General features: G+C 39.8%; 1 protein-coding gene across 4 annotated transcripts in view; it reads left to right on the forward strand.

Moving 5' to 3' along the window:
* The window catches only part of LOC131692259 (2-oxoglutarate dehydrogenase complex component E1), a 39,029-nt gene extending 18,670 nt beyond the window's left edge, over positions 1-20,359 (forward strand). For 2 of the 4 annotated variants that reach the window (XM_058979217.1, XM_058979218.1), the window contains exons 6-10: positions 1,350-1,840; positions 1,903-3,518; positions 4,813-4,960; positions 5,023-5,177; positions 19,089-20,359. In XM_058979217.1, the coding sequence (XP_058835200.1) occupies positions 1,350-1,840; positions 1,903-3,518; positions 4,813-4,960; positions 5,023-5,177; positions 19,089-19,188 (2,510 nt within the window). In that variant the 3' untranslated portion in view covers positions 19,189-20,359. Of the gene's footprint in view, positions 1-634; positions 698-1,349; positions 1,841-1,902; positions 3,519-4,812; positions 4,961-5,022; positions 5,178-6,763; positions 6,890-19,088 lie in introns of all 4 variants that reach the window. The other 2 variants (XM_058979215.1, XM_058979216.1) reach the window with 2 other exon arrangements.
* The last annotated feature ends 1,268 nt before the right edge of the window (positions 20,360-21,627 follow it).

Here is a 21,627-nt window from a genome sequence, read left to right on the forward strand (position 1 = left end):
TGTTACTACAGCCGGAATTGTGTAGTATGTGTTTCATATATTGGTAGTACGATAATGATATTACAGCAACAGTTCAACAAAGAAATCTGAATAATCAAGAATTTTATTAGCCCTTAATCTGCCCATAATCGCAAGTTAGTCCCATGTTCTATGGGATTCTCCGTCTACATGGGACTGACCTGCGGTTACAGGCAGCAAAGAACATCTAAAAATGCCATTCTTAATAGCAATGAAGATTATTTAGAATAAGGACAGAACTATAAATTCATTTACGTCTGTTTTCAAAGACACTAAAGTATCTTTACTTGTAATTTTGTCAACAAAACGTTGAATACAACGTTTATTGACAGCCTATGTTTCTCAACGTAGGTTGCTAATTTACAGGTTCCATTTACACATATTCCAATTCCAATTACTTTTCCAATTTCTAATCCCAGCCCTTCTTAACCCTGTACAAATTAGGACTTCTTAACTCTTACATCATAATTCGGGATCGCATTGCTTATCTAATGGTATAGATTTACCCCACATTCAACACCTTGTAATTATAGCTATATAACCTAAAATACGGTACAGAACATACTACTATAAGTCTCCTTGACAAATGTGAATTATACTATCTTTTATCTTTGAGACAAGCGGATACTTATGAGTTTAGACGAAGACCTTTATCGCACGGTTTTAACGCTGACTCGACGTAAGAATGCTTTTGATTTGTTCAATTATGCATGTTCACTTAGTTTTTGTGCTTATTTAAACTATTGGTAGATTATTTTTTCCAAAAATTTTGGATTTAGTTACTATTATGTTACTGTTTGTTTATACTTTTGTATATATGCAGCTATTGATTCGATTTGGTTTCAAAAATTCCGCTTCTACTAATTTATCAATTATTGATACTTAACTCTATGAAATTTTCGCGTCCGTCATACGGCAGTTCTTGCAAACTTACGACTATCGCATGATGTACTCTGGAAAGCTAGCAGAGTTGGTGTACCTTATTATACTATTATTTAAGTCCTATCTGCTATTACTTACTTTTACTAACTGTGCAACCCTTCTAAACTTCCTACGCATTCGACAATCGAGTGTCCTCTATCTAGCTAAACAGTGAGAAAGTTCCATCGTCGCTTAATCCCTTTGAAGCTTGTTCAGCTGTAAATATTACACGAAGACGAGCTCCTTCCTTCCTGCGGTTAAGCGAGAAGTACACCCATTTCTTTGAAAACGTGTTAATGCTCCGAATTTCAATTGTTCTTTGCTACGTTTTTTGCAACATATTTTCGTTCTTTTCTCAATACTAATCCAATATCATATCTTCCCTAATACTTCACTTCTGCCTCGTACAGAGGAAGCCGATATGGACCGTATGTTCAAACTTCCGAGCACCACCTTCATTGGCGGAAAGGAAAAATTCCTTCCGCTACGTGAAATTCTGAGCCGTCTGGAACGTGCCTACTGTAACAAAATTGGCGTTGAATTCATGTTCATCAACTCGCTGGACCAGTGCAACTGGATTCGTGAACGGTTCGAGACGCCCAACATTATGACCTACACGAACGAAGAGAAACGATTGATTCTGGCCCGTTTGACACGTGCTACCGGGTTCGAGGCGTTCCTGGCGAAAAAGTTCTCCTCGGAAAAGCGCTTCGGTCTCGAGGGTTGCGAGATTATGATTCCGGCAATGAAGGAAGTTATTGACGTCTCGACCAAGCTGGGCGTTGAGTCGATTATCATGGGTATGCCACATCGGGGTCGGTTAAACGTGTTGGCTAATGTTTGCCGTAAACCGTTGAACCAGATCTTCTCTCAGTTTGCTGGACTGGAAGCTGCTGATGATGTGCGTTTGGTTATTTTGAATTAGTAGATGAAATTAATTGACGCATGTTTTATTTTCTGCAGGGCTCTGGTGATGTAAAATACCATTTGGGCACATACATTGAGCGTTTGAACCGCGTCACGAACAAAAACATTCGACTCGCTGTTGTCGCCAACCCATCCCATCTGGAGGCCGTCGATCCAGTGGTTCAAGGAAAAACTCGTGCCGAGCAGTTCTACCGCGGAGATGGCGAGGGAAAGAAGGTGATGTCTATTCTGTTGCACGGTGACGCCGCTTTCTGCGGACAGGGTGTTGTTTACGAGACGATGCATTTGTCTGACCTGCCGGATTATACCACCCATGGTACGGTCCATATCGTCGTTAATAACCAGATTGGATTTACTACTGATCCTCGTCACTCGCGTTCATCACCGTACTGTACTGATGTGGCACGTGTCGTGAATGCTCCGATTTTCCACGTAAACTCGGACGATCCAGAAGCTGTTATGCATGTGTGCAAGGTAGCTGCTGAGTGGCGTGCAACATTCCACAAAGATGTGGTTATCGATCTAGTCAGCTACCGTCGCAACGGTCATAACGAAATTGATGAACCGATGTTCACCCAGCCCCTTATGTACAAGAAGGTTCGTGGTATCAAGCCGGTCTTGGACATATATGCTAACCAATTGATCAGTGAGGGGTGTGTCAATGCTGATGAGGTTAAGGCTGTTAAAGATAAATACGAAAAGATTTGCGAAGAGGCCTTCGAACAGGCTAAAAGCGAGACTCATATCAAGTACAAGGACTGGTTGGATTCGCCATGGTCTGGATTCTTCGAGGGTAAGGACCCACTGAAGGTTGCTCCAACTGGTGTAATCGAGGAAACATTGATCCACATTGGAAATCGCTTTTCGTCTCCACCGCCAAATGCTGCTGAATTCGCCATCCACAAGGGTCTCATGCGCGTGATGTCCGCTCGCAAAGAAATGGTTGATAACAAAACAGTTGACTGGGCCTTGGGTGAAGCCATGGCTTTTGGATCGCTGCTGAAAGAAGGTATTCACGTGCGTCTGTCGGGTCAGGACGTCGAACGTGGTACATTTTCGCATCGTCATCATGTCCTGCATCATCAGACCGTCGACAAAGCTACGTACAGACTGTTATGTCATTTGTACCCTGATCAGGCACCGTACACAGTGTGCAACAGCTCCTTGTCGGAGTTCGGTGTCCTTGGATTTGAGCTTGGTTACTCGATGACAAACCCGAACGCCTTGGTAATCTGGGAGGCTCAGTTTGGTGACTTCAATAACACCGCACAATGCATAATCGATCAGTTTATTTCGTCGGGTCAAGCGAAATGGGTTAGACAGAGTGGTCTCGTTATGTTGCTGCCCCATGGTATGGAAGGTATGGGTCCAGAACACTCGTCGGCTCGTGTAGAGCGGTTCCTGCAAATGTGCTCAGACGATCCGGACTATTTCCCACCGGAATCCGAAGAATTTGCCATTCGGCAGCTGCACGACATTAACTGGATTGTGGCCAACTGCTCTACCCCGGCCAATTATTTCCACATCATGCGCCGACAAATTGCGATGCCTTTCCGTAAACCGTTGATTCTACTGACGCCCAAGTCCCTGCTTCGTCATCCGGAAGCCAAGAGTCCCTTCAGCGAAATGGTAGATGGAACCGAATTTCAAAGGTAAGATGATTTATTCCCAATATATTTTTTATGTCTAAACAGTACAAACAATCCGATAAATTGATAATGGGACTACAATTTTATTGAAGTTATTCTACACATAAAGTTATCTAGATGCTAGAAATTAGTCTTTCAGTCAAATTATTTCGAAAGTCGAAGCAGTTATTTTATTGAATCTATCAAATTTGCAGCAAAACATATACCTATATTTGTAAAACATTGTAAAAGTAAGGCAGGGAACGTGAAATTATTTTGAATCAGATCTAGATACTACAGAAAGTGAACGGGTCTGGGGGCATAAGGTCATTTAGCTTAACGGACTTTTGGAATAATGGTTATTTGGCATAATAGTCGTTTGGCCCAATTTCGAGGATTGCTCACACTGGAGATCATTTGTCATAATTTTTTTTTCTTCACGGTAATGGTCATTTGGCATAACAGCCATTTGTCATAATTTCTAATTGTGTGTGAAATGAAGGACATTTGGCACAATTTTGAGATGTGGTCACATTGAAGGTCATTTTTCATAACATTTTTTTCTTCAGGGAAACAGACATAATCTCCAGCCTTGCGAGAATTAAGGCCATTTGGTATAATTTTGAGCTGTGCTGCTGCTGAAAGTCTTTTGGTATAACTATTTTAAAGTTAGAGAAAACACTAATTTAGTATGATGGTCATTTGGCATGGGTATATTTACTGATAAAGTTATTCGTTAGTAGGGTATTTCTTTGGGTAAATGTTTTCTTGTCTTGGTTGATTGGATAGTCTTTTTTACACTATTTAATTAAAAACAGCTCATGATATAAAGAAGAATTATATATAAATAATTCTAGCTACTGAAACGTTGTTTTGAATAGCGACAACGTTGTTTTGAATAGCGAGAGGTTCGGACGTAAGGAGGAATTTCATAAGGCAGAAATGTTCATGGTCCGGAGAAGTAATACGTTTACTTACAACGAGAGCGAGCCGTATGACCATTTCCTGAAGATACAAATCATTACGCCAAATGTCCGTTAAACCAAATGAGCTTTAGTGTTATCACTTTACAAAATTATACCAAATAGTCATTTTGCCCACTTTCCCAAAGGTTGAAAATAATTATGCTAAATGACCCACGTGTACTCACATCTCAAATTTTGGTCCTATGTCCGTTGCGCCAAACGTCCATTATGGCAAATGGCCAACTCCCAAAGTGAACCCATTGTTGGTCAGTAAACATCGAAACGTGTTGACGTAGCTAAATAAAATAATTGACGTCGCATCCATTGTTTTTTTTTTCTTGCACTTTTCCTAGAATCATCCCCGATGCTTCCGCGGCTTCGGAGAACCCATCCAAGGTCAAGAAATTGATCTTCTGTTCCGGAAGAGTGTACTACGACATCCTGAAGGCAAGGCGTGAACGTCAACTGGAATCGGAAATAGCCATCAGTCGATTGGAACAGGTTGAATACGACGCCGTTTTGGCTTTGTGAAATGGATGACTCATTTTTTTTAATCTTCACAGATCTCACCATTCCCGTACGATCTGATAAAGGCTGAATGCGCCAAGTACTCGAATGCCGAGCTGGTGTGGGCCCAAGAAGAGCACAAAAATCAAGGTTACTGGACGTATGTCCAGCCTCGTTTCGACACCGCAATAAATTCGACCCGCGATCTCAGGTAAGATATGATACCCTCATTCCTGCACTTTTTTCTCGCAAGGCATCAAATTCATTATCATGCAATTCCTTCATTACCTCCATTCCTTGGATTGGCAACCTAGTGCAGTATACTGCAACAGTATACTTTTGTACCTCCTAAATGTATTCCATATAAACAAAGATCCGGCTGTCTTTGGCACCGTTTTTACTTGGCACCTTTCTTCTGATAGCACCTTTTCTCACACCCAGACGGTAGTTTCTGTATCAAATGCGACTTCATGTTGCACCTAATGCAGGAATTACAGACCTGTTTTCCTTGCTGTCATTGCTGTAAAACTCATCGATAGAAACAAAATCAATTATGCCGTCGTGAATGCATTTTCCCTAAACTTTTACACTATACACTCTAAATCTGTTTTTAAATCTATTCATCAAGAGCTTCTATTTAGTTTTGATGTCCGTTCTAAGTTCCTTTTGGTTGTGTTAGCTTCTTTGTTCTGGTTCGCGCTCAAAGTTTGAATCCTTTGCTTTTGATCGGTTCTGATAATTCTACTCCACTCTGAGTCTTCTACGATAACGAGAGGTTTGAGAAGAGCGCTTTAAATTGGTACGTGTTCTACCTATAATCGAATGTTTTACCATGTTCCATAGGCTATCCTATCCACATGGGATATACTTTCGAGTATAGGTAGTGTTGGTCCGGCACTTTTCTACTGTACGCGCCATAGCACAATATTAGTGAATATTTCAAATAATTATTCGACCTTATTCTATTTCTTATTTCAAATATTTTATTAGTTCAATTCAGTAAATCTAAGTCAAAATTTAAAAATTAAGAGCAAATTAAATATGTGTCTAATGGCTGTTTGCTTGTCAAATTTTCATTAAAAATAACTTCTATTGTACATGAAGTATAATATATAACCGAATGATTGTTATCTAAAAGATGTCCTCCAAGCTTTTATTTTCCGTAGATCATTAGCATTCGTTTGACATTCAGTTTGAAGTGGTTGTTGTATTTTAACCTAATTTGTTTTGTTTTCATACGATTATCCTGAGTTTTTGTATTTGTACAGTTCTTAAAAGCTCCGAAACCACATCAAACAAATATCAACACAATAGTTCACTGTAGAACCATATCCCTTGCCTACAATTCGCGCCAAACCAAACCAAACGAAGAAAAGAAACAATAATCGAAGACAAACATGGGAACACCCTTTCTCCGTTCCATTCCAGCGATGATGATGACGATGTAGTAGCACGTTACCGGAACCAAACCGAAACTTCACAAAATGCCTTCACCACTAGTGCTACCCCAACTACAGCCCAATCGGCCCCGGCAACAGTGACAGCCGCAGCAGCATCATCATCGCCCAGTTCTTCTAACACTACTACATCTCCTGCCTCTACCATCACTTCTTGGCTAGCTCGTTTCTTTGGCCGGAAAAAGATGACCCAATCCTCTGTTAATTCCATTCCCACGACCAAACCATCTAGCTCATTCAACACTACTTCAAACTCAACCTCCCCCAGCATCACTAACTCTACCGTTATCGCAAGTACTAGTAGTAATCCGCCTAATCACAATGATAAACGTATTGACAGTGTGCAAGACAAGTTTGTGCTGCAGAAATCAGCCCAAGGATTCAATATTTGCCAAGGCTCCTTCAATACACCATCCGAAGATACACCGAAGGGTCGTAAAGTGAAAATCTCATCGAGACCGCTTAGGTGAGAGGACGATCTGTCATCAACTCTGACAGACGAGATGTCATTTCTTTTATAAACTGTGTTATCTAAACGCGGTCAGCTGATGGCTGCGCTCGCTCTGTATGAAACCGAATACTTATTGAACTATCAAGTTTCCTTTCGTTGCTGTCCTTACGGTTGGAAAAGTGTTTCTCGCCTCGATGGTTTCCAGCGAGAAGCATGTTTTGTCCAGAATGTGTCCTTTTTCTTTTCACTTATGCTTTTTAATTCTAAACAATCTGTTTTGTTCTGTTTCTTGCTTTTGTTCCGTTGTTTCTATTAAGTTCTTTTGATTGGATTGATACGAATTGGCAACGTTTTTGTTTTACTTTCTGATATTGAATCCATCGTAAAAAATGATTTTCTTTGTTATTTTCTTTAAACAAGCAAAACAACACACTGACTCGCACACAACAACACTACCATATGTTTATTTCCTGTAAAAATCCGTTTATCGATCATCCTAGAGATTGATGGTATGCTTTTTTGGGTCTCGAATCGATGATCGATGAAAGGGTTCTTGAAAGGAGCTTATAGCCTATACAGTAAGCAACGCACTGCTAGCACTAGTAGAAATATCTATCTCAGTCTCACATATGTTAGGTTCATAAGTGCAGTTTAACATTCTCCCAAATTCAACCTGTTTCAAAACAAAATGTGTTCTATAAATATTCGAAAAGGTACCAGGTTATCCATTAGTGTTATAATTTTAAGGCTCTGTTGTAGAACAGTTGAGTTATTGCAATTCCAATTAGCTTTACAACTAGTTTTGAGGCTTGGTGTTCGGCGTAATTTTTTTGGGCTAAGTGCTAGGAATGTTAAACATACACGAGCTCAAATTATTATTTTAACGATGAAAATTTTGTATCGCTTAGTTACAGTGTCGTCCAACATCATCAGAGTTGTATTGAGAAAAAAATCAGATACTTTAATCATCCGCAAAATCTACGGACTTTACTGAATCCTGGTTAGCAGCAAAATGACGTTCTAACCTAATTTTGCGAACACTATTTCCATCGCAAGAACCTAACGCTTCAATCGAGTAGCCGTCATAACGCGTTCGTCACTTTTTGAGTCTTATAAAGGGTAGATCATGTTGCGCAACACATTAGGCAAACACAGGAGAGCCCTATAATTCTGTTGTTGGATAGACAAAGATAATTTTCCACAATGTCCATGAACAGTGTGTCCCTAAATGTTTCTCATGACATGAAATATTACTAAAATACACTCAAGTTTTTTTTTACGCGGTTTTTTTTTTGCGCGGTATTTTTTTACGCGGTTTTTTTTACGCGGATTTTGAAATTTACACGGTTTTCATTTACGCGGATTTTGAAATTTACGCGGTTTTCATTTACGCGGATTTTGAAATTTACGCGGTTTTCATTTACGCGGTTATTGAAATTTACGCGGTTTTCATTTACGCGGATTTTGGAATTTACGCGGTACCCATCAATGAGATTCCCTTTATCGCGGATTCTTAAATTTAAGTGGTCTTCATTTACGCGGTTTTGAAATTTACGCGGTTTTCATTTACGCGGATTTTGAAATTTACGCGGTTTTCATTTACGCGGATTTTGAAATTTACGCGGTTTTCATTTACGCGGTTTTCATTTACGCGGATTTTGAAATTTACGCGGTTTTCATTTACGCGGTTTTCATTTACGCGGCTCGTATCCCCCGCGTAAAAAAAAACCTGAGTGTATAACATTTTTTGGAACATGCTGATCTTGCTCCATATGGGTGCTCATCTTGTCCTGGTGCGCAGCCGATATATGCTTAACGGTCCCATGTGCTATGGGATTCTCTATACACAATACATTGGATTGTTTATTTTTGATGCAAATTATGATGCTTAACATCAAAGGCACTGACTGAGAGATAGAAAATACCTTACTAAAATTTCCACTAAACAAATACATTGAGCTTAGGGTGCCCATCTCGCCCCGGTCTACTCTAGTACGATAGTAGACTGCCGTTAGAAGCATAACTGTCCCATGTGCTATGGGAATCCCTATAAACATGTGACAATTATGCTTCTAGTGGCAGTAGAGTTCGATTGTAAATTGTGCAAGGGTACGGTTTCTCGAATTACACAATTTGCAAGCATTTTCAAGCGAGTAGAAAATGAACAGGACTACTGCGCCGTAATTCATCTTAGCTCCTCTATTTATCCTACCCATTTGAACACATTTGTAAGAGTAGGCAAAAAATTTAACTGTGCTACTTCTTAGGAACGAAGCAAAGATGATGATACCTATTTAAGCGCAATCCAGTCACTCTAAGCCGAGTTATTAACGAACTAGTGTGATATCCTAATGCGATGAATGAGGGCTCGTCTACCCTATTTTATTAGCTATGTTTTACATTTAGTTTGATGCGTTCTGAGAAACTCGCTTCAAAAATTACTCTTTAAAATTAAGTCAATTTACGATCGCATTATCCTGGATTGTATCATCGTCACATGCTAAGGTGGTGTAACTTGTTCAAGTAGATTGGAGGCCCGCCTCTGACCAAGTTTTCTGGCACTCTCTGTTTCACAAATTTTCCGGATCATTTTTGTTTGAAAATTCTGAAGACTGGAATGGACGATTTTTCTCAAGTAGTTCAATCACAGAGAACAGACATACAAGCTAGAACAATTTTTCTCGAAAAACTTGTATGTTTAAATGAAAATTCGTTGAAAATCACCATCGCACACAGGTTCGCATGCGTGACCACCATTGTATCCAAGTTTGCACGCAAGACCTGTATACTGATTTCTGGCCGACTAACGGCAAGTTGCTACTTGCTTGTGGCATTTCAAAACGAGAGTTTTATTTCTTATACACATTACAAATTTTACTTGTATGCCAGTTTTCAATGGTCAAACTCCGCCAGTATACAGGGACAAAACCAGGGGCCCTATTCTCACAGTCACGTCACCTAGTGACTAGAACAAAATTTACTCTAGTCACTAGGTGACGTGACTGTGAGAATAGGGCCCCAGATCGAGGAAACGAAAAAAAATGTGATAGCTAACTGTACTACAATTTGAGGATTGTAGCGGTTTCATTTCGGATATAGGTTTTTTCATTTTTAAACCTTGAGTTAATTTTTTTGTCTAATTATCAATTGCTTAGCTCGTGAGGTGAATTTGTGCAAGAGTTATAGCAAGTAAAATCGAAACAGGAACCGAAATCCCCGTAGAGTAAATTGTATCTAACCTCATAATATATTTTTAGATTTATTTACCCCGGAACAATAGAACAGTTAAATTTGTACCGGAAGAAGTTTGGGGTTGACAGTGAATACAAACAGAATAGGGGTGCTATATACGTGGCACATACATGGTAAAGGGTTACGATGTGCTGGAACGAGATAGATGTGTCGACTAGAAAATGCTAGGCAACAATAGCGTTTTGCTCTTTATATAGGCTATATTCTCATTTGTTCTTAGCTTTTGTTTAACATTTATCGAAATCAACACGGGGTTTGTTTAGAGCAACCCTATCCACCTGATTGTTACAAACATGTCCGTTGTAAATATTTCATTTGTGTTGTTCCTTTAGTTGTTAAGAATGATCTAAAATCATTGGGATTATAAATTTTGCGTTTTTATGAAACAAAGTTTCTGATGTATTATCGTATAATCATACATGAAATTTATACTCTCAAGGTTTATTAGCAGAATCTCACCATACGATAAATTCGAATAACGCATCTTTTATTATCAGTGGAGCAATCAAAGTATTAATTATTCAGCGTTTTGTGTATTTGCATGACTGCATGAACAATAATCATAATCAGAGGGTGGCACAGACTACGATATAAAGCTATATTCCTATGCTTAGCTTTAAACATTTAGGTTTACTAGCCTGCATGTTCATTACTAAACTGACTAAATCTGATACAACTTGGCCGTGCGACTTACACATATTATAAAGTCTTCAACGTTAGTCAGCGTATTCATTGGAATACAGCGAAACTATAGCATAGCGGTATACCTACGGTATACGGTTGATATGCAGCCTATCTGTTTCGATTCCCTTCGCGAGAAAACATATCACCCACAAATCACCATTGTATGGTCTGAAAAAAAGTGTCACTTCTGTTATTTGACATAAGTTTTTTTAATACTAGCGATTTTAATCTTTAATAATTATATGCGCGTCTTTTTTCGTTTTATTAAAACGGAAGAGCTAGATGCTTCCTTCATTTTATAATGTACACTTACGCGAACAGTTTTGATTCAATCAAATCATGGAACTTCCATCGTTTTGGACATGCTAAATTCTAGGTTACGGATGTGACGTACACTACAGCACCTTTTTCGTTTCGGCATCCATTCACACTAGCCAGGACAAGTCTTTTCCTCGCAGATGGTTCCGCTAGCTTTCATTTGTGATGACAACAAAAAGCTAATCGTTGTATTGAAACACATAGCTAGCAATTTTTTATTATTTATTGCATGAGCTGTTCCTTAAAGCAAATATTTTTTCGGCAATAGCAGGTTGGCAGAATGAAAATGGGGGCTTTCGACAAAATATTGCTTTGCTTTTATAGTTTAATTATTGTTCTGTTTGTCGGGATCGATTCAGATCGATGCGTTTCTCAGGGCCAGGCATTTTGGGTGTTTTTTGCATCCTATGATCATCACCGAAAATAGGCTTTGCTTTAGAGTTGAGTCATTTCTAGTCAAACTTATGCCACATTCGTTCATCCGCTCCGTATTACTTCTCTTGGACCACACGTTCTTCGGGTGGCGCGTGCTGAAGGAACTCCATTGAATTGATGTCTCATTTGTGTATGGGAAAGTCCCTACGTGCCATACGCTACTTCAGTTGCTGTTGTGCTTCGGTAGCATCCGACACCAAATCAGCATCAGAATACGTATTATCGTCTATGTAGATTATTTTACTCGCTTTTTGCACATCGCTTTAGGATTTAATTTGTTCTACAATTATTTTCCTTCTAACTCGTTCCATGTATGCTTGTCTCCAACCTCGCAAACGACCAATATTCCCTCGGTTCTGCTTCTTTTGGTCCAGTCTAATCAAACTCTGCACTCCTTTTCGTCTTGTACCCGTCAGATTGGAGGTGAAAGCCAACTTGAAGAGGTTATTTTGCAGCATTCTTACAACATGCCCCGCCCGGCGTTCCTTTCCAGCTAAAGCTACCTTCCGGTTCCACATAGAGTTTCGCAAGTTAATGGTTCATCGTTTTCCCCCCACACGTTGTTCTCAGGTACATCGCCGAACATCCTTCTCAGCACTCTCCTTTCGGATATCCCGAGTGCTTCCAGGTCATCCTGGAGCATTGTCCATGTTTCGTGTCCGTAGACAACCACAGGTCTAATCAGCGATTTGTTCATGTCGTACTTCGTGGTGAAGCTTCCGGTGTGTCAACAGTGTATGGAGCCATACTTAGCACGACCTCCGTAGATAATGCGCCTTCTAATTTCTCGGTTGGCGTTATTGTCCGCAAGCAGCAATAAGCCTAATTAGATGAACTCGTTGAGCTTCTCATACTCGCCAACCACCTCAAACTCGTCTCTGTTGATTTGACTACAGTTAAACCCCATTTTTATCAGCCCCTAATTTTGTCAGTTTTTCGGCCCGATTTCGTTAACCAGCCAGAGTTATGAGACTATGTATACGGCATAATGTTAAATATTTTCACAGCTTTGGTTTAAAAAAGAAAATAAATAAATATGTTTTGACATTGCCTACATTTTGTCAAGCAAAGTTACACCAAAGGGGCTGATAAAAACGGGCCTTCAATGTACTACAGCCCAGACGGTCCCTATCGCTCTCAGTTCCGCCAACCACCATGTACTACGTGTTGGACACATTTATCCTTATTGTATCGATTTTGTTGGCTATTTTTGGCAAATTTAAGACTAAGAGAAACGAAAGCAATGAAATTGAAAGACGGATAGGTATTCTATAGCGAATCAGTTATAAACTTAGTACGGAAAACTAGTACTAGGCAGGCCCATATGGACATGATCGAATGGAAACGTGAAGAATCCTTTGCCCTCTGCTGGCAGGAGTTGGCCTTTCCACCCAAGGCTTCCGCATGGTCGCTGATAGAAGTCATCATCATGTTTTACCATTACCAAAATTATTGAAAATAGAGGATTCTAGGGACAAAATGACCCAGTACTCCACTTTCCAGTATTTTTCGAGAAACAAAAATATATTCATTAAAATACTAATGTATTTCCTTTAAAAAGAGGTATGAATTGTAATTTTCTGAGTGCTATTTTTCCTCCATGTTTTCCAATAGCACCAATTTCAAAAATTTCAAGTAAGGTGGGCAGTGGTCTAAAATTTTCCAAATGATGTGAAATTTGGCATCATACTTTGACATTTGTCATAATATAAGAGGGGCTTTTGAGAATTCAAAAAAAAAAATGTTTTTGCAATGCCGTAATCCTCAGTTCTATTCGTACTGCTACGCGTTTCAGTTATATATACAAATCTGTTAGCGTCTCCACACGAGCTGCCCGTACTTCGTGAAAATCGTGTCTCACATATTGAACACCGCTCTTTGCATCACATCCTCTAGTGCTGTCTTAAATAGCAGACAGGACAGTCCATCATTTTGTCTTAGTTCGCTATGTGGTTCGAACGGGTCCGAGAAACCGCCCGAAATTTTGACCCAACACCACACGCCATCCATCGTAACCTTAATCAGTCGTGTCAACTTCCCGGGGAAGCGCAGACATTTTTGGAGCATTTACTCTAAAGTAAAGATTTGATTAGTTGTTGATCTGCAGCCGACTTGATAACTGGAATAGCACCTTGTAGGTCTTTGAAACTGATCTCCCTGTAGTTTTCACAGCCCGATTTGTTTGTAAAGATCTATTCCAATTCAATGTATTCGAAATTCCTGGCTGAACTTCTTGAGCTGTTTGTTTTCTGGGTGGTTCGCTAGGCCTGCACCACCCCCCTGTAATACTGGAGGACCACGAGAAGAGATTTAGGCTAGGAGCTTATTTAAAGGCTACATAGGCTCGCCTTGTCAGGGTTAAGGGCCTGTGTTTTTTAGTCTTATGGACGTGTAGAGCCCACTACAACGTCCTAACACACCCTTAGTCAACCATCGCTGTTGGTTCATCAATGTATCTAGTATGTGACTCATCTGTTTGATTATTTCGGCTGCAGTCATCCATATCTTCCAAAACCAACTGTGCCAGGTATAGCGTTGCTTGGTATGATACCAATGATGTACCATAAGAGACGGTGCCGGTTATTTTGTGCTTGATATGGTGGGGGGACAAAACCGCATGATGCGGTGGGTAAAAATTTGACTGGACCGACGGGACATCTGATTCGGTCACTCAGTGACAATGACCGAGGAGCTTGTATTTCACAGATTAACTCGACGGGTTTAGTTCTGAAGTTTGGGGTTACGTAACCATCTCTTGTCTACCATCATCTTTAGTGCGAAACCTTGGTAATCATCCAGATTGACAACGGTTTCTTTGAATGCTTGTTGGACAACGAAACTCCCTGTCGGCACTCGTTTTTATGAGGAGAGAAAATGTGATTCGCTGTTTACTTTTTCTCCGGAGAGCTTGGGAATGTCCTGCAATTCCTTATCATCATGGTTTCAATCTGCATAATGGCTTCGATATCTACGAAGGAAACCACGTGGAAATGCTGAACGGGCTAGTCGGCGACGTACGACTTCTTAACCCATTATAACCCAGGGGTTTCAAAAAGTGAGCCATATGCAGTGATATCTTCAATTCCACAAAAAATGTATCAAAGACTATGGTCAACACAAAATCACCGCTTAAAATGGTTTTGAGAATGAAAATATCTCATGCAAAAAATTTCGTACGCTTAAATAAAAACAACAAATTTTAAGTTGTTTGGCATATTTCTTCGGATTTTCTGATAGACAGACAACCAAAAAATTCCCCAAACGGCAATACCAACACATTCAAATCTTCCCTGCGTCGCGCTCATGTTTCATCAATTCTTATTCAATAAATATTAACGCGTCGGATTGTCTGGAAGTGTGTAGCACTTCGTTTGTCATTGTATTGCGCTTCAAGCCGAGTAAACACAATGGGGATAAAGACGAGGTTCGATTTTTCTACACGACACATTCCGTATTTGAAGATCGACTCACACTCGGCTAGCTTCAAAGCACAGTCAGAAAAAACGACTCGGAATAGTGGTGGGGTACTTCGGCCGGTGTTAAATTGAAACTTCTTTTCTATCACGGACGTTAACAACAAGATAGCGACTGCACAAAAATGAACAGTCCTTCCCGTTATTTACGGGAAGGAAGACCTATGGTTTGGATCCACGTGTCCGAACCTAGGGTCCGGATCCAGACACTTGTCTGGATCTAAGCACCAAGTTTGAACCTGGTTCAGGTCCGGACTTGGAAAGGGGAAAAGGGGATGGGCTAGATTCAGGTACTGGTCCGGATCCGGTTACTGGTCCAGTTCAAGGAACTGGTCGGGATCTGGGTACTGGTCCGGATCCGGGAGGTCCGGATTTGGGAACTGGTCTGGATCCGAGAACTGGTCCGGATCGGGAACTGTGTTGGATCTGGCAACTAGGCCGGAACCGGAAACTGCCTAAATTTCTTTTTTCGCTATGTTGTTACAACCCTGTAAAAAAATCCGTAATTCGGGCTGGTTTCTGCCAATATTGGGGTAGATTCCAGCCTGAATTTGGTTGGATATCCGCCAGGATTCCGGTTGGTTTGACGCGGTACTAATACTATCATAGAAATCGACCGAATCATTCTACATGCGAACAGAGCCGAGGTTGACACATACTGAAAAAGTGTTTGATTGTGTGATGCACATACATGAACAGCAACCGAAATTCGTCATCCCACCGTTTACTACCTTTGCAGGAATATGAGTTTAATACCGCAATGCGCAATTGCGTGGTCTGTTACCGAAAAGACAATAGAAGCTTACCCAAAAGTAATAGAAACATACTTGTCGGATTTTGGAAATACCGTTAAACGATGGAAAGTTCTGCGTATGAAATTTCATACGCTAGGATATAATGGGTTAAAGACAGCAGCCTGGAACTAACTCAGGCGAGTTCCAGTCCCTTGGGGTGTCGCCAGACACTCGAGATTGCAGAAGAATTTGGACACTCTGGATGACCATCATCTTGTCGCGAACCTGTTTTCGCAGCTCGTTGATTTTGTTGATGGGAATGTTGGATCGTTGCTTTTTGACGCCCAAACTGTTGGTAAATTCTTCCGACATAATGTTTACATGGGTGCCGTTATCAAGAAGGACGCAACAGCCATGAGGTTGGACGTAGTTGTCAATAGCATCTACCAGTAGTGCGTGTTTTCGGTTCTTTCAAGGACGGTAGTTGTGGCCTTTTGGTTACTACTGATGCTTTGGATTAGATGTCATGTTTTGAAACTTGCAGCACATCTTCATACAGCAAAATGTGGTGGTGAGCCGCAAACCTGCGACGTGACCTCGGGGAAGAACGATGGGAACTTCCGCAAAAATCACTAAACCGGGTCGGACTTCATTGAGTTGGCTGAGGCTGCATGACTTATGAGTTAGTTTTGGCTATAGGGCTGTTGGCTTTGGATTACTCGCTGGTGGAATTTGAGTCTAGTATGCGACTTCAAAGTTTTTCAGAATTAGATGTCGTAACGTAGAAACTTTCTCTTTCGTTGTATGCATTCCCAAACCGTTCCTTTTAATTTGTCTAGGGCATTTAGAACCAAGAAAACAGTCATGTGCTGCGACGCGCCGGTCATCTCTTGCTTAAGATAGCGTTGACTCTCTACATAGCGGATAACTTAGTCCACCAGTGATCGCGACTCTTTATGAGATTCGTCTTCTTGAGCCACAACAAGCCGCTTGGTAGGGATGGCCCAGGTTTGTCGGTAGCTAACCTTAGTCAGAACCTTGGTGTCGAGTACTCCGGTCACTTCTTCGGACAACGCCTTTTCGTGAGGATACAGCTTCATAGCTTCAGTATCGCTCGAGTTTGCCATCAGGTCCAGAAAGATGGTTGTTTTATCAGGTGTTGGTCAGGCTTGTTATTTGCTCGCACAATGAGCCACAAAGAGAGAAATACACCGATTAAAAATAGAGCCGCACAAAAACACTGCGATGTGCAGAACGACCGCACAAAGAGAAACTTGAAAACGAAAAAGAGCAAGATCTGTGCACCAAGAGCTGCACAATTTCGTTCAAAGAGTCACCTTGAAGAGCCACTTTTTTGTGCCTCCCCTCACTGGGAAGCAGGTAAGAAGGCGAACCAAACTACAATTCAGATAAAGTTTGATCGGAAGAACGTTTTAAAAGTGTTTTTTGGTTACCTTCTCTACTCACGTGCGCGTGGGACCAATATACACACTAAAGAGCCTCTTTATTTCTGCTCTTTGTGGCGTGCAGCCATGGAGTAAAATACACGTGTGGGAGCAACACGCATCGGAGTGAAGAGGTTTATTGTGAAAGAGAAGAGCGGTGGTTCGCATGAAAAGTGCAAAGAGCGTTTGTTATTCTTCTGATTATTTGCTCTGAGGTGCATAACATCCCTGGTGTTGGTATTGGCGCTTTTAGGGGTTTCTGCTCGGTCCTTCCTAACCAGAAGCAGCTGTTCTTCCATCGTTGAGACCAAGTCAAAGAGGTCCTCGAAAATTCAGACACGACGCATCCGATATGAGCGCCATCATCTTGCTGCGAATTCCGCTGTACTCCTGATATACTGCGGGCAATGCGTGCAGCGTCGCTGTCATCAGCGCTGGAGACCCTTGCAGGATGGATGATTATGATCAGCAGCCATACTTTCTGTTACTGACGAAGCAGAACCGTCAGTTCCTTCGGTTCTGCGGTTGCTTTGTGTTCCGTGTATGAAAATCTTCGAAGGTTTCGTCTTTGGCTCAATTGTATTAACCTTTCTATTTCCGCTCTCCTTAACTAGAATGAAGGATTGACATATGCGTCACTTTTTTGTGTCTAAAACTTTTTGCTGTTAGCGATGCTGTACCCAGGAAAGAATACGAAAGCTTTTTCTCGCACGTTGATCCAATTCAAAGGACCAATTCATGTTCCAAATGGGGAACATTCCGTTTGCTAAAGTAGTTGAATCGCTTGAAATTTCGCTGGGTTCTCTAATCTTTCAGTGAATGCTTCTTCCTGGACAGTCGCGACGCTCCATCAAACTTTTTGCAGGGCTACTAGATATACTATAGTGGTTCTGCAGTAGGGTTCCCCAACCCCTCCGATTTTGAGCCGGAGATTGACGGCGTCGGTGGTAGACTGATAACCGGGACCGTCACTCACCCTAGTTGGTCTGGGTTTAATCCCAACCGAGGTCGTTGAGACTTTCCTAATGTGAAACAAATTTAGTCACGTCTTCCTTCGGAAGGGAAGTAACGCCGTCGGTCTCGGGTTGTATGGGTCGATATCTAGTCTAGATAGTGGAGTCACCTCTCTTGCGTCGGTGTTTGGACTCATAGCGGAAATAGGCCAACGTAAATCAATCAGTTTTCCAAAACTGTTGGTTGATATTTCATAATGCTTCCTTACCATGGCTTCGATATCTAGTCTTGTGATATCATGCATTTATCTGACCGGGCATCGAAAATCTTCATAAGCTGCCCACTCCGGATCAGACGCTGTTTCGTACCACTTCATTCATGGAGAGCAATCGTTAGTGATGTATCATCAGTAACATGGAGACCGTTTACCGGATTTTAACGTTCTTGAAAATACTGAGAACATTGGTCAAATTATTCAACAAAAGTTTAGAATTAGAATACTTATTAGAATACTCTTCCATCAGTGATTAGCAGTAGTGTCATGTTATTTGAGTTATACGCATTCAAACAAATTTGAAACTATTGGGAACCTATGAGCGATACTATTTTGGGAGTAATCCACTTAATTTTAATTTAATACAATCGCCTGCTTATCTAGATTTTGTACATGTATAATAGGCATAGCTTAGAGAATCATCATTAGATTACCGCTTCCGCTTTAGACTGTGTTCCTAACGATGAATTTTATGGTAGCTAGCATATGTATATACTTTTATATTATCAGTCACTGTATCACTAACCCAGAAAATATTTTAAAACACTCATAAAATGTACACTGGGTGCACGACAGTATCAACAAGTTCGCTAACTATTTCCTTTATTTTTCTTCTATCCTGTTAACTATTATCACCACCAACAGCTACGTGGGACGTGTATGCGCAGCGTCCACGGCCACCGGCTCCAAGGCACAGCATATGAAGGAATTGAAAAACCTGCTGGATCATGCCATGGCCTTATAAACGGGAGCACCGTGCATTACACAACTCTTCTACTCTTCTGAACCACACACACGCGTCTGTTAGAAATCTGCTTCTATTCCTATACCTAGCGACGACTAGTACTTGTAAGAGATATTTTTATACTGAAAAGTTAAATCAGTGCTACTTATGAAACTGTTGATTGAAAGATAGGTATTTATTTAATATTGAAATGATGTAAAAACAGTACCAAACAGATTTGATTAAAAAAGGTAGGTATTTCGCATTGAGCTTTTCGATAAGGATATCGAATGTTGAATCAAACATGGTTTTATTTAATAGGATTCTAAGCTAAACATGAAAATATGTAAATTTGAAGTATTGTTCGTTAGAAGCTTATCACATCGTAGAATATCAGTTGAGTCGAACATTTCTAGTGGGAAGCTAATGAAATGAGTACATATGAGTGTTTGGTAATTTTGTGAGGAAAGCTGTCGACAAATCCTTCTACGATTTTTGTGGGCACACAAGATGAGGAAAATTGTCTTGATTGGTCCTGATTGTAAAATTCTAAGTTATTTGATATTACCCGTATTATAAACAAGCACGGAAACATACTAGCGACATCTGTAAAAATTTACAACCTTAATTTTTCTAACTCGAGCAAACAAACTCGACGATCTATCAGTGCTAAGACTAACGATCTTATGAGTAAATTGCATCATGTTTTAGCTGTGATAGCCGATGAGTTTTAAACGGAAGTTTGCGTAAATAATACACTAACCTAACAAAATAATATATTCAGATATCCCAAACTCAAAGAGCAAGTAGTTTCCTTTGCAATCCTAATCCTAAAGTTTAGATCAAGTTAAATAAATATTAACCAAGAAAATCGAATTTTCATAGAAGCATACAAATTACAGTTCTATTTTCTTTTTGGCGAAGTTTTCGTTCAAAACATTTTTGAATGGTTTTTTCAATAATGCAAATAAAATCAATTCGATTCGATGTAACGAAAACAAAAACACTCGAGTGTGTGTGTTCGTTTTATAGTTTTAGTAAGTTATTTATGTGTAAACTACAGAACCGCTATCATTAGACTATTTTTTATGTTGACCATCTAACTATATGAATGAATGGACCGGAACGATTGCAGATAATCAAAACAATAAAAGAATTGAGGAAATCAAGACAGCTGGAATGTTAACAAAGACATTTTAACTTTTGTTGCTATAGATATCACATGATTCCGTTTTAAACGCTTTGTGTTCGCAAAATTTTAATTTTTCAATACATGACTACCTAGGTACCAGTTGCAATAAATTATTTGTCTATATTATTTTGTGAATATCGTTTTCTCGAGCAAGTACTTGCCACTTGAACCCAATGAAATCTCTCAAATGATAGAAATAATTTGTACCAACCTAAACCCTGGACACAAAATAAAAAGTACCTTATTTGTGTTGTGTGAAACATACTTGAACTTTGTAAATATTTTAATGTATTGCACAGTGATGGTTGCTTTTATTTGTACATTTACGAAATTAAACCTACTAGAAAACGCTATAACATCAAATAAATTTATATTTTGAGAAGAGCACTTACATCGTTAGCACTTGGCACTTTACGATAAAATCGTTGAATGTATCTAATTATACGACAGCAAATAAAAGTGATATTACAACATATATGCAGTGCAGTCAAATTCGCGTCGGTGTATTCTTTCTTTAAAAATATCACCGTTATTCTGATAAACCGTATTTTTTTCTTTGGAAATAGCTCCTTCTTTTATAATCTGACATTAACTAAACTGTTACTAAAATCAAATTTTCGTTGCGATATGGGTGTGCACTTTGCAAATTCAACAATAATGGTATGTAACGAAAAGTGGTTAGGTTTTAAACGCTTATAATTCAGCCATTTTACGATAAATTTTCGAAATTTTTGAACATATAGCTAAAAAATACTTCTAAAAACTGATTTCAATGGATAAACCCATTTTTTTTTAATATTATGGAATTAAAAATTGAAACAATATAAAACATAGACAAAATACTAAGCAATTGCACACAGAAGGTAGCACTTCCCAGATCCGACGCGATAGATTTATGTACCTAGCGCGTTACGCTTCTATACATAACGTCATCACCGACGATTTTTTCTTGGCGCAATAAAGGGATGAATCAAAATCTTGTTAAATGGGTTTTATAACATCAGTAATGAATAACAAACAATAATTTTGAAGTAGAATACTTCTAACGTTTCAATATGGGGTCCCGTTTCAAAAATTTCAGTTGAGAAATTTTCCCAGGTTTGAAATGCGAGTATCTTCCGTTCTACTGGACGAAATTGCAATATTTTTGCACTATCTGATCGGAAATTTGTGCACGTATTTCGTATTAAATTTCGTAATTAGTGCGACTACTATAAATAAACCAAAACTAGGATTTTCAAAAAATCCTTCGGAAACAGCGAGGAAAA

The sequence above is a fragment of the Topomyia yanbarensis genome, chromosome 3 (genome assembly GCF_030247195.1).
Source record: "Topomyia yanbarensis strain Yona2022 chromosome 3, ASM3024719v1, whole genome shotgun sequence".
NCBI classification, from domain to species: Eukaryota; Metazoa; Arthropoda; class Insecta; order Diptera; family Culicidae; genus Topomyia; species Topomyia yanbarensis.